Raw genomic sequence first — 12,552 nt, 5'->3', positions numbered from 1 at the left:
GGCATAGTGGGCTCAACTGTCGTATGACCCCCCTCTGCTGCCAATCACAAACAGCCTTCTGATGGCTAACATGTGAGTGATCTGCAAGTCCTGCATGGAGTTGTGTTGATATTGGGCTCGGGGTGTGGGGGGGGGGTCTCCTGTTGGTTACAGGGGTGCACAGCTTCTTCCTGAACATCAGCAGGGCAGCTTTGAACTCACCAGACTCGTGGACAGCCGAATGAGAAGCTGACAGCACGGCAGGGAGATGTTTGTCGCGGTCTCTCTGACTCTCTCTGCTGTTGAAATCAAAGGGTCTGATTAATATCTTTCCACTGGCCTGTCATTCTGAGCCGAGAAGTGCGGGTCTTGTCGATACGGAGGAGCCGATGTTCCTCCATTGTAACTGCAGACTCAGTTTGGACTCTCGTCACTATGCAAACCGCCAGGGGCCTCATGTATAAGTGGGGTGTTCTCACAAAAATGCTGCGTACGCCCGTTTCGACGCTCATGTCGAGATGTATAATAACTAAACTAGGTGTAACGCTATGCACATTTTCACGGTAGCCCCCTACCTTGCATACGCACTTTTCTGCTTGGTTTTGCAATCTGGTGGCACGCAGCATCAAAGCTGGTCTACTGTTTTGGTGTCATTTCCTTTTCTTTTTTTAGATTCACATCCATGACGTTGGCTTTATTAAATTGCACCGAAATTAATTGCATATCATTTATAAATTTAATTCACTTGTAAATAGAAAGCATTTCCATTCTGTTAATATGTAAATTATCTGTGATGCGAAAATGTGTCTCATTAATGTTGGCCCGGCTCAAGAAATACTAGTGTGGGGAACAAACGTGAAAATGGTGTTGTGTGTGATGGCTGGCTTCTCGGTAAGATAAGACATTTTAATATTACCCCTTTGGTCAAAATTGTAAGTTAACTGTATGATGTAACCATAGAACGGGGCTTCTCACCCTCCTTGCCAACCCACTGACTGAACAAGACTGACGTTATAAGGATAATAGTGGCACGACGTACTATAGGGCAGCTTGGATAAGACTGGTGGAGTGCACAGAAAGTGTGTCTCAGTGTGCAGGCATGTAGAGTGCTGCCTAATGTGGCACACAACTGTGACTCGCCTGTACCTGAAGAGATTCACTCTGAAGAACCTGACTCTGACCCACCAAATGATCAGTCCAATCACACAGCGTGACAACTTCCTTTGTAATTAGCAGAATGTGAAAACAGGTAATCGGACACGGCATTTATTTTGTGACCAGTTCATTTCATTTGTGGTCAGTGTCACTGTAGTACAGCCCTCATATCCCTTGGCTCATTGGCCACATCTCTTACAGAATCCACTGTTGCAGTTTGTGACTCCTGAACAGTCCATCGGCACACAGCCAGATGGGCGCCCAACAGTTTCTGAGGCTGAAGTGTGTGAGCAGCCAGAGGCTGAAGATGTGTTGGGCACAGCAGGACCACCACTGTCTGGAGTCGCGTCATCGGCACAGGGGTCACCTTTTTGTAATTCTTTCTTTCTTGGGGTTGCCACAGTGGATCATCTTCTTCCATCTCTTTCTGTCCTCGTCATCTTGCTCTGTCACCCCCATCACCTGCATGTCCTCTCTCACTACATCCATAAATCTTCTCTTAGGCCTTCCTCTTGCCTGGCAGCAATCTATCCTTAGCACCCTTCTCCCAATATACCCAGCATCTTTCCTCTGCACAAGTCCAAACCAACACAATCTTGCCTCTCTGACTTTGTCTCCCAACCTGAGCTGACCCCCTAATGTCCTCGCTTCTAATCCTATCCATCCTCATCACACGTAATGCAAATCTTAGCATCTTTAACTCTGCTATCTCCAGCTCTGTCTCCTGCTTTCTGGTCAGTGCCACCGTCTCCAGCCCATATAACATAGCTGGTCTTGCTACCATCCTGTAGACCTTCTCTTTCACTCTTGCTGATACCCGACTGTCACAAATCACTCCTGACACTCTTCTCCACCCACTCTACAATCCCACATCTCCTCTTCCACAATCCCCATTATTCTGTACTGTTGATCCCAAGTATTTAAACTCATCCACCTCCACCAGCTCTATTCTCTTTATCCTCACCATTCCACTGACCTCCCTCTCATTCACATACGTGTTCTGTCTTGGTGGTCCTACTGACCTTTACTCATCTCCTCTCTAGAGCACATCTCAACCTCTCCAGAGTCTCCTCAACCTGCTCCCTACTCTCGCTACAGATCACAATGTCATCAGCAAACATCATAGTCCACGGGGACTCCTCTCTAATCTCATCTGTCAACCTGTCCATCAACATTGCAAATAAGAAAGGCCTCGGAGCCGATCCCTGATGTAATCTCACCTCCATCACTCCTACCGCAGATCTCACCACGGTCACACTTCCCTCGTACATATCTTGTACAACTCTTACGTACTTCTCTGCCACTCCCGACTTCCTCATACAATACCACAGCTCCTCTCTCCTCACCCTGTCATATGCTTTCTCCAGGTCCACAAAGACACAATACAACTCCTTCTCTGGCCTTCTCTAAACTTCTCCGTCAACCTCCTCAGAGCAAACATCACATCTGTGGTGCTCTTTCTTGGCATGAAACCATCCTGCTGCTCACTAATCATCACCTGCCTTCTTAACTGAGCTTCCACTACTCTTTCCCATAACTTCATGCTGTGGCTCATCAATTTTATTCCCCTGTAGTTACTGCAGTCCTGCACATCCCCCTTATTCTTAAATATCAGCACCAGTACACTTCTTCTCCACTCCTCAGGCATCCTCTCACTTTCCAAAAGTCCAATAAACAATCTGGTTAAAAACGCCACTGCCATCTCTTCTAAACACCTCAATGCTTCCACAGGTATGTCATCTGGACTAATGGATTTTCCATTCTTCATCCTCTTCATAGCTGTCTTTACTTCCTCCTTGCTAATCCATTGCACTTCCTGATTCACTATCTCCACATCATCCAACCTTTTCTTTCTCTCGTTTTCTTCATTCATCAACTTCTCAACATACTCTTTCCATCTGCTCATCACACTCTTCTCGCTTGTGAGTACGTTTCCATCTTTATCCTTTATCACCCTAACCTGCTGCACATCTTTCCCATCTCGGCCCCTCTCTGTAGCCCACCGGTCCTTTTCTCCCTCCTTAGTGTCCAACCTCTCATACAACTCATCATACGCCTTTTTTTTTAGCCTTCACCACCTCTCTCTTCACCTTGCGCCTTATCTCCTTGTACTTTTGTCTACTTTCTGCATCTCTCTGACTATCCCACTTCTTCTTTGCCATCCTCTTCCTCTGTATACTTTCCTGTACTTCCTCATTCCACCACCAGTTTTCCTTTTCCTCCTTCCTCTGTCCAGACACATGTTGTTTGAAGGCCAGTTAGGAAATAAGGGAAGCAAAGAATGAAAGTAAGAGAAAAGCTGAGAACAATACTGGTGGCCAGGAAAGTGCCAGCGGGAGTAGAAGGTCAGAATAAGCAGCGAATGAGTTATGACAAGCGAGGTCAAGATGATAAGAAATGCTCATATAAACTGTGATTTTTATTTATTTTTTTTTACTTTGGTTCGTTCGGGGCTCAGTTTGGCCTAAGTGGGTTGAGTCCACATTCTTGTTTATTGCAGTATCTGCCTATCCTTTGACTCCTAGAACCTTCTTTCAAGGTGAGAATCTTCGGCGTATTTTACGCCCTGACAGTTGCAGGACAAATTACAGAGCATCAGCATTAGGCAAATGAGTGCAGTCTAATTTCTGTTGAAGACATTATGAAAACCGAGAAGTTCTACCAAATTACCTTTAAGAATCTAGGGGACTGGCTGGAGGTCTGCATTAGATTGGAGAGATTAAGACCACGTGGGCTCTTGGAAGAGGACAAAGAAAATGAAGACGGCAAGATGGTCCTTTAAGAGCCTCTCGAGTGAAAACCCGTTGGGGAGGAATTCTAGGGAGGCATCAAAGGATCGAAAAACGAGGGCTGACCGGACCAGAAAGGAATTGCAGGACTAAGCCGGACATAACATCTGGAAGACATTAGAGATGTCTGCAGGCCAGAATTGTATTGAGTTTGGACTCGAAAGGGAAGCTGGAGCACGGGGTCCACTGGAGGGAATGAAAAGTAGGTGGGCTTTGGGTAGCAGAGCAGAAGGCAGGTGGTCGAGAACCATTCAGGCAGGCCCACCAAGGCTGTAGGCTGAATTGTTAATACTTGTAATGGCTGTCAAGCGTGACCCAGTATGTGTTTGTGTGGAATGCTTTTTCTTCCAGGTGTCTTTCTGATATTTTCATTGCAGTTAAGGTGTGGTATATTTGTCTGAAATGGTGGTCTTCGTTTAGGTAGACCTGACCTTTGGATCTTTCAGCTTTGCATATGGGCCAGCCTTGATTAGAACAGAGCTGCCAGTATAAAATAGTTCAAAGTTATTAAAATTCCGGCTTTTTATTTTTTTTTTTAATACAACCCCCCCATGATATATTATGCAACCTTGAACCCTCAGCATACTTGTACACTGGTGTATTGTGAGTGCTGTGCAGAGTGGAGGCAGACCCTCTGTGTTTTTCCCCAGTTGATTCTGCGGTTAGTCAGCGGTGTGTTTTTGCTCCTACTTTGTTCAATGCACTGGACTGGGTGTTGGTCAGGGTCGTGGGGTCCAGCGGCAGTGGGTCATCTGTTGAAGAGATTTTCACTGATCTTGACTTTGGTGACAATGCTGTGATCTTCAATGGAGGCTCTCGAGAGTCTGAGTGAGGAGTCTGAGAGTCTCGGCTTGTGATAAAAACCAAAGAGCCAGGCCTTTAATGACCTCTTGGGCACGGCCATCAGCAGGGTGTCTCTCTGTGGAGAGAGAGTCGACCTCATCGAGAGGTTTACTTACCTCAGCAGTGACATTCATGTGACTCTTCCTATGAAGTCAGTAGACGGATTAGGAGAGCATGGGGGGTCATAAGGTTACTGGATAAGGGCCTGTGGTGCTCCTGATGTCTCTGCTAAAAGAACGAAGGTCCAAGTCTTTAGAGTCCTGGTGCCCCCTGTTTGTGAGACATGGACACTATCCAGTGACCTGAGATGAAGACTGGACTCATGTCTCTCCGGAGAATCCTTGGGTCCCACTGGTTTGACTTTGTGTTGCTCATGGAGTCCCGAATGAGGCACATGACCTGCATTGTGAGGGAGCATCAGTTACGGCACTACGGCCGTGTGGTGCGTTTCCCCGAGGGTGATCCGGCTTGTAAGATCCTCGTCGTTGGGGATCCAAGTGGTTGGACCAGGCCAAGGGGTCACCCACATAACACCTGACTGTGGTAGATAGAGGGTCATTTCCGGAGGGTGGGACTGGACCGCATGTCTGCCTGGTGGGTTGCCAACCGGGATCCCGAGGAGTTTTGTCATGTAATGGGTGCAGCAACACACTGTACCAGTGTGTGCTCCTTGACTTGACTTGACCCCTTTTCCTATTTTTGCCTTTGTCTCAATCAGTTGGACTTTGTCTTCCTATCAAGTTTTGAGTTCAGGTCTGCTTTGACCTTCTTAGACTGACATGGAGAGTTCCCAGCATTTTAAATCTCTTAAAAAATATTTGGTAGTTTTCTGTGTTTAATAAAATCTGGAAGGCAAACCTGAAATGTTCTGAAGTTATTTTTGTCAATTTTATTTTGACAGATAAAAAGGAGTCTCCGTTCGCATGGTCATGTAGTTGGGTGTCTATTGGCCTTTAGGCCATGGCTGTCCATGTGAGAAGGGAATCTGAGCAGAAGAAGAGGAGACAGTGAAGAGTTTAACACACGGCATGGCCTCCGACAAAGAGGACGGTAGTGATGGTAGTCTGCAGCACATTAAAGAAGAGGATTGTGAGTGGGGCGCGCCAGAGGAACTGGAAGATCCTGAAAGAAGAATTCCACTTTTGAAAGAGGAGGAGACCAAGGAGGAGATTGTTGAGGTTAAAGTCGAGGATTTCTACTTTAGACTGAAAGTGGACAACCATGAAGCTGGGAATCTTTTCAAACGGGATATCTGCGAAGAATCTCACTGCAGTTTACTGCCCTGTTTCACTAATGCAGGACAACGGCTGAAATCGGAGTTACCTGTGATGGAAGAGAAAACCGACGAGGGACATGGCAGAGAAGAAGAAGAAGAGCAGAAGTCCCCTTGGAGTGTTAGAATGAGTAAGTAAAGTGATACAATTTTAAAGAAGTGAAATGTAGAACATTTACAAATTGTAATGTTGGTAGTATTACCATTTTTAGAAAGTATACTTAAGAGCGGGATACACATTTTATTGAATGTGAACAGAAACCAGGGGCTTATTTAACTTCTGTTTCCATCATAAAGGTTACAGGATACAATTATGTTAAAATAAGAACTCCTTTAATTTTTTCCTAAATTATACTTTACTTAGGACCTGATTATGAACAAAAATGCAATATTGTTATGTTTGAGCAGTAAAATGTACTGCGGTGATTTTGCTCAACTCCATAGGCTTCTGGAAGTTTCCGGTGCTCATAGCGAAGTCAAGTTTCATTTGGATCAGTTTGGATTATCATGTTGTGGACACTAGAGGGCACTGCAGCTCCACAGTCAAGAAGGTTTTGATAAAAGCAGTTTATTTAAATCCAGTGTGTGAATGAGAGGGAGGTCAGTGGAATGGTGAGGATGACGGGAGTAGAGATGGCGAAGGTGGCTGAGTTTAAATACTTGGGATAAACAGTACAGAGTAATGGGGAGTGTGGAAGAGAAGGTGAAGAAGAGAGTGCAGGCAGGGTGGAGTGGGAGGAGAAGAGTGACAGGAGTGAACTGTGACAGACGGATATCAGCAAGAGTGAAAGAGAAGGTCTACGGGACGGTAGTGAGACCAGCTGTGTTATATGGGCTGGAGACGGTGGCACTGACCAGAAAGCAGGAGACAGAGCTGGGGGTGGCAGAGTTAAAGATCCTAAGATTTGCATTGGGGGTGACGAGGATGGACAGGATTACAAATGAGGACATTAGAGGGTCAGCTCAAGTTGGGAGACAAAATGTCAGAGAGGCAAAATTGCATTGGTTTGGACATGTGCAGAAGAAAGATGCTGAGTATATTGGAGAAGGATGTTAAGAATTGGTCTGCCAGGGAAGAGGAACAGAGGAAGGCCTAAGAGAAGGTTTATTGATGTGGTGAGAGAGGACATGCAGGTGATGGGTGTAACAGAACAAGATGCAGAGGACAGAAAGATATGGAAGATGATCCGCTGTGGTGACCCCTAACAGGAGCAGCCGAATGAAGAAGAAGAATTTAAATCCCGTACCTTATACACGTTTCAGTTCCCCTTCAATACATTTCTTCCACAATAAATCCTCCATCTCTCCTCCAGGCAAGCTTTGTCTAGCTCACCTGGATGAGGCCGGACAGCTCCTTTTTATCTCAGAACCTTGGAGTTCTTCCAGTGTCAGATGACCTCAGCCTGGCAGCACTTCCGGGTCGGGCAAAACCTCCTTCGACGTGTGCACCTTTCTTGTCGCTCTCTCTGGTGTGTGGCACCCACACACCCCAACAGTGTTGTTCTCTGATATTACATGCCCCCAAGATGCCCTGCAGGAGTATGAATGGGAGCTCTGCCAGAGGGAGGGTGCCACCTAGCATATTGGGGGAAATATACAGTTTATCCAATGCCAGGAAAGATACCGAAAACACATCTGACTGGGATGCCTGTCCGTCCACCTTGGTAAGGAACCTTCCTTTTTCTTGGCTGGGATGCCCATCCATCCACCTGGGGCCTCCATTGCTTGCTTTCCCTCTCCATTTTAGGATGCCTGTCCATCCCCTATGGCACTGACAATGTCCACTGCATCATATTGTGACCACAGATCGGCATTTACTCAGAAAGTGGATTCCTAAAACTTGTAAGTCTGTCCAAATTTTGCCCATCTGTATCGGAATATGTTGGGAAAGGGAAGTGCCTCAGGTTGCATTTAGGAGTTCAATATTAATGTGCCAGGCGGCACGGTGCCGGAGGACCAAGAGAAGTAAGCCAAGCTGTTCGTTCCTGACACACATCGTTTGTATGCTCTTCATATTTGAATCGGCAGCCTCTTTACAGGAGAGTCAAATGTCACCAGTCTATCACAAGTGGGCCGTGGCAGTGGGCAGATTTTAAATTAATAATTGCGCCCTATGAGGTGCAGGCTCAGATTGGGCACAGGTGCGAGAGAAGGCGCTTCACTTTGGGGTGCCTGGCTGACCGCATCTGTACGTGCGAGTGGAAGCATCAGTCAGGATGGCACAGAGGGAGCAGAGTCTCTCACCCACGCCCAGTCACGCTAAATTAAAGGAGCCGGTGTGGCACAGATGAGAAAGGAGGAAAGAACAGAGAAGATAAAGGACAAAGGCTGGAGTGGGGGAGCCTCATAGAGGAGCTTTAGGCCGATGCTCAGGGGGCTGAAGATGATCACTCCCAGCTGAGCACGTTCAGGGGGTTAGTTGCAACTCTTGGTATGACATCAGTGAGGGGCAAATGGGAGTCTGGGACTTAAGCAGCGCCCTGCCGGGGCCACGGGTGGCTTTAGGGACCCAAACCTAGGAAGAAATAAGGTTCGGTGTGGGAGCCATGGACAGCAGGGACCCGAACCGGCTGCAGGCGCCGAGTTTAAAGAAAAGGTGTCCTGCCTAAGGGTGGCATAGTGGTGGCACTGCTGCCTCGCAGTTAGGAGACCCGGGTTTGCTTCCCGGGTCCTCCCTGCGTGGAGTTTGCATGTTCTCCCCGTGTCTGCGTGGGTTTCCTCCCACAGTCCAAAGACATGCAGGTTTGGTGCATTGGCGGTCCTAAATTGTCCCTAAAGTGTGTGTGTCCTGCGGTGGGCTGGCACAGTGCCCTGGGGTTTGTTTCCTGCCTTGCGCCCTGTATTAGCTGGGATTGGCTCCAGCAGACCCCCCGTGACCCTGTAGTTAGGATATAGCGGGTTGTATAATGGATGGATGGATATTAATGTGCCATACCATAATACTGACCTAGTGAATGTTAGGAGGCATAGCCTGGTCAGATAGAAGGCAACACTGAGAAAACAAGGCTTTGTGAGAGCCGTGAAATGAACAAAGAGTGAGGGAACAGTATTGACCACTCGACATGGAGGGCCTTGAATCCACTTGAAAGTCCTCTTCTCCACTTGTCAGATCCTTTTCATTATTTTCTTTAAAAAGGATTGCAGATAGCATTAGAAGTAAGGACAATATCCACCGGAGAATGGATGCCAGCCCACCACAGGGCACACTGACACACACACGCTTCACCCAGTCACGGCAGGTCAGTTTAGAGATGGCGATTAACATGCCAGACACATCTGTCAGGAATGGGAGGAAAATGGAGAAAAGGAACAGACACCAGGAGAACATTTAAAGTCCATACACACAGTTGACACAGCTGGAACTGAAACTCAGTTTTTTTTATTTGTTTGTTTAAAAAGACTGAACTAAACTATTGTTGTTTTTACAGATTTACATGAGAATGGCAGCCTTTCACCATCTTCACTTGCTCAGCCCTCTCTTCACTGCAGAGTGCAACAGGACCAGGAGGAGGAGAAGAACTCAACAAGAGGATCCGAAGGTTTGACTCCAGTCTGTTTCGAGTTTAGTTCCTTTTCTGCTGCCAAACAAGATCAGACAGCAGCTATCAACCCTGATCAACAACAACTGTATAGTACAGATGAAGAGGCCTTGTATGCCAGCAGACAATGGAGAAAATGTTTCAAAAACACTCCTGACTGTAAAGACCATGAGTCCATTCACCCAAAGCGAAAGCAACACGTCTGTTCTGAATGTGGTAAACTCTACTCGAGCAGCAGCGCTCTTCACAAACACAAAAGGATTCACACGGGTGAGAAGCCCCACCGCTGCTCTGAATGTGGCAAACAGTTCTCTTACAAGAACGGCCTTCAAAGACATATGAGAATCCACACGGGAGAGAAGCCGTACGGCTGTGCTGAATGTGGCAAACGATTCTCTGACAGTAGCCCTCTTCAGCTGCACATACGGATTCACACTGGAGAGAAGCCCTACTGCTGTTCTGAATGCGGCAGGAGATTCCCGTTTAAGAGCAGCCTTCAGAATCACATCAGAAGTCACACCGGAGAGAAGCCATACGGCTGTCCTGAATGTGGCAAAAGGTTTGCCACCATTAGCACTCTTCAGTGCCATGCAAGAATCCATACAGGAGAGAAGCCATATTCCTGTTCTGAATGTGGCAAACGATTCTCCCATAACTGCAGTCTGCAAAGACACACAAGAATCCACACCGGAGAGAAGCCATTCGGCTGTTCCGAATGTGGCAAACAATTCTCCGACAGTAGCAGTCTTCAGAAGCACACACACGTTCATACTGGAGAGGAGGAGTCCTGGAAATGAAAGAAGTGGGCCTCGCCCTTCTCGATACAGACAAAGTGCACAGGAATACAAAGCATGTCCGTGAATGCACAGAATGAAGTTAAAATCATTATGTGCATTTATATAGCGCCTTTCTCGCTACTCAAAGCGCTCAGCAATTACAGGTTGAGGGCCTTCCTCAAGGACCCAACAGTGCAGAATCCCTATTGGCATTTACGGGATTTGAACCGGCAACCTTCTGATTGGCAGTGCAGATCCCAATCCTCAGAGCCATCACTCTGCCAAACAAGTCGATCCTCCTCTAACACTTAATAGAATCCAGGCCACAAACCAGCTGGCTGCACAGCTTTGGTGATGTTAACTGCCTACACCCTGTCATTAATAATAGAGAGCAACAAGATGGTAGCTGTTTGGGACACACAAATCGTAGAAAAATATACATCCAGAAATGCAGGCATAATCATCAGAGGAATAGAGCCTGGATAATAAAAGTAGGAATCGCAAGCAATTACTCAGGCAGGGCTGGACTGGGAAGCTTATTCAAGCAGGGAATCCCAAGTCTAACCCCGGCCGCACAATACACATCAGTTTTTCACGTACAGACACAGACTAAAAAAAAACTAACAAATTCCATCCATCCATTATCCAACCCGCTATATCCTAACTACAGGGTCATGGGGGTCTGCTGGAGCCAATCCCAGCCAGCACAGGGCACAAGGCAGGAAACAAATCCCGGGCAGGGCACACACACACACACACCAAGTGCACAATTTTGGATCGCCAATGCACCTAACCTGCATGTCTTTGGACTGTGGGAGGAAACCCACGCAGACACGGGGAGAACATGCAAACTCCATGCAGGGAGGACCTGGGAAGTGAACCCGGGTCTCCTTACTGCGAGGCAGCTGCGCCACCGTGCCGCCCTAACAAACTCGAAATTTTTAAAATTAGGTTATGAAAATAATGAATGAACTAATGTATTTCATTGTCACTCTTTGTAACCTAGAGTCCCAGAAAACCTTTATATGTAAAAAACAAATGCTGTGCATTGTTAATAGAAATGTATGTATTCTATTAAAAGTGTAATAAAAATAAAACTGAACCAATGCTGAAAAGCCTCAGGCACCGAGAGTTATATTTATTCATTAGTTCATATTTTATGAAAAATGCATCATCAAAAACGTGTTTTACTCTGTGCATTCATTCTTTAAACATTAACATTATTTTAAATATAAAAACGTCTACGTGTGGAAGAAAGTGTGTGTGTGTGTGTGTGTGTCTGTCCAGTCCGGAAGTGAGAGGCGGAGTCGCGGTAAAGGCTCCACCTCCGAGGAGACGCAAGCGAGGCCAGCACGCCGGCAAAGAGAAACCTCCGAAGAGCGGCTAATAAAGAAGTGGGGCGAGCACATCGGTAAACGGTATCCTTTTACTTTTCCTCCCGCCGCTAATGCACAAGCGATGCGAGCACGTCGCCGGCAGCACAAAACCTTCAAGGAGAGAGAGAGACACCCAGAGGAGTTCCTTTAAATTACCTGACATCTCTACATTTCAATTTTATTCTTGACGATTTCCGGGCTTTTTACACAGCTGGACAGTTTTCGCCTAAACCATAACTATAACGTTTGTATGCAGTCGGTCAGTCATTTCCCAACCCGCTATAGCCCAGCGGTTCTCAGATTTTCGTATTTCGCGCAACCCCCCCTTTTCTACCTGGAATAATTCTGTGCCCCCTGCATAATATAAAATAGATGAGAATAACCCATGATACAACTAACAAAGGTATGATACTCGTGCGGTGTCGCGGTATCCAATCATTTTAACTTCCATAAGATTTGCATATGTTCAGCTAACTTCGATGAAATATTTGATTTTTTTTTTAAGTGCTTTAATAACTGTTAAAATGCCATGTGTGGTTTTTGGTAGTAATTCTAATCCCAAAAACAAAGAATAAATTATTCATTCTTATTTAATTTTTTTGTATGTAAAGAAACGATTAAATATGTTTCAATTTTTTTAAATCTCGTAAACGAGGACACCGATGAAGTCAATCTGCGCGAGACGAACGTATTTTCGTCATATAATAGTATAGCGCTGTTAGTTGTATCATGCAAATAACCCAATACGCAGTAAATTATTGTACTCAATTTGGTAATATTGGCTACGCTGCCAATGTGATGCAGTCGCGCCGCATTATCACC

General features: G+C 46.2%; 1 protein-coding gene across 2 annotated transcripts in view; it reads left to right on the top strand.

Moving 5' to 3' along the window:
- Positions 1-12,552, top strand: part of LOC120528170 (gastrula zinc finger protein XlCGF57.1-like) — a 32,940-nt gene that overhangs the window by 3,748 nt on the left and 16,640 nt on the right. Inside the window, exons 2-3 of one of the 2 annotated variants that reach the window (XM_039752255.1) lie at positions 5,668-6,170; positions 9,468-10,332. In XM_039752255.1, coding sequence (XP_039608189.1) covers positions 5,795-6,170; positions 9,468-10,332 — 1,241 coding nt within the window. In that variant the 5' untranslated portion in view covers positions 5,668-5,794. Of the gene's footprint in view, positions 1-5,667; positions 6,171-9,467; positions 11,027-12,552 lie in introns of those variants that run through there. The other variant, XM_039752254.1, reaches the window with a different exon arrangement.

This window comes from Polypterus senegalus, chromosome 4, assembly GCF_016835505.1.
Source record: "Polypterus senegalus isolate Bchr_013 chromosome 4, ASM1683550v1, whole genome shotgun sequence".
NCBI lineage: Eukaryota > Metazoa > Chordata > Cladistia > Polypteriformes > Polypteridae > Polypterus > Polypterus senegalus.
The sequence above is the reverse complement of the archived record's forward strand: the minus strand, read 5'-3'. Positions and strand labels throughout refer to the sequence as shown.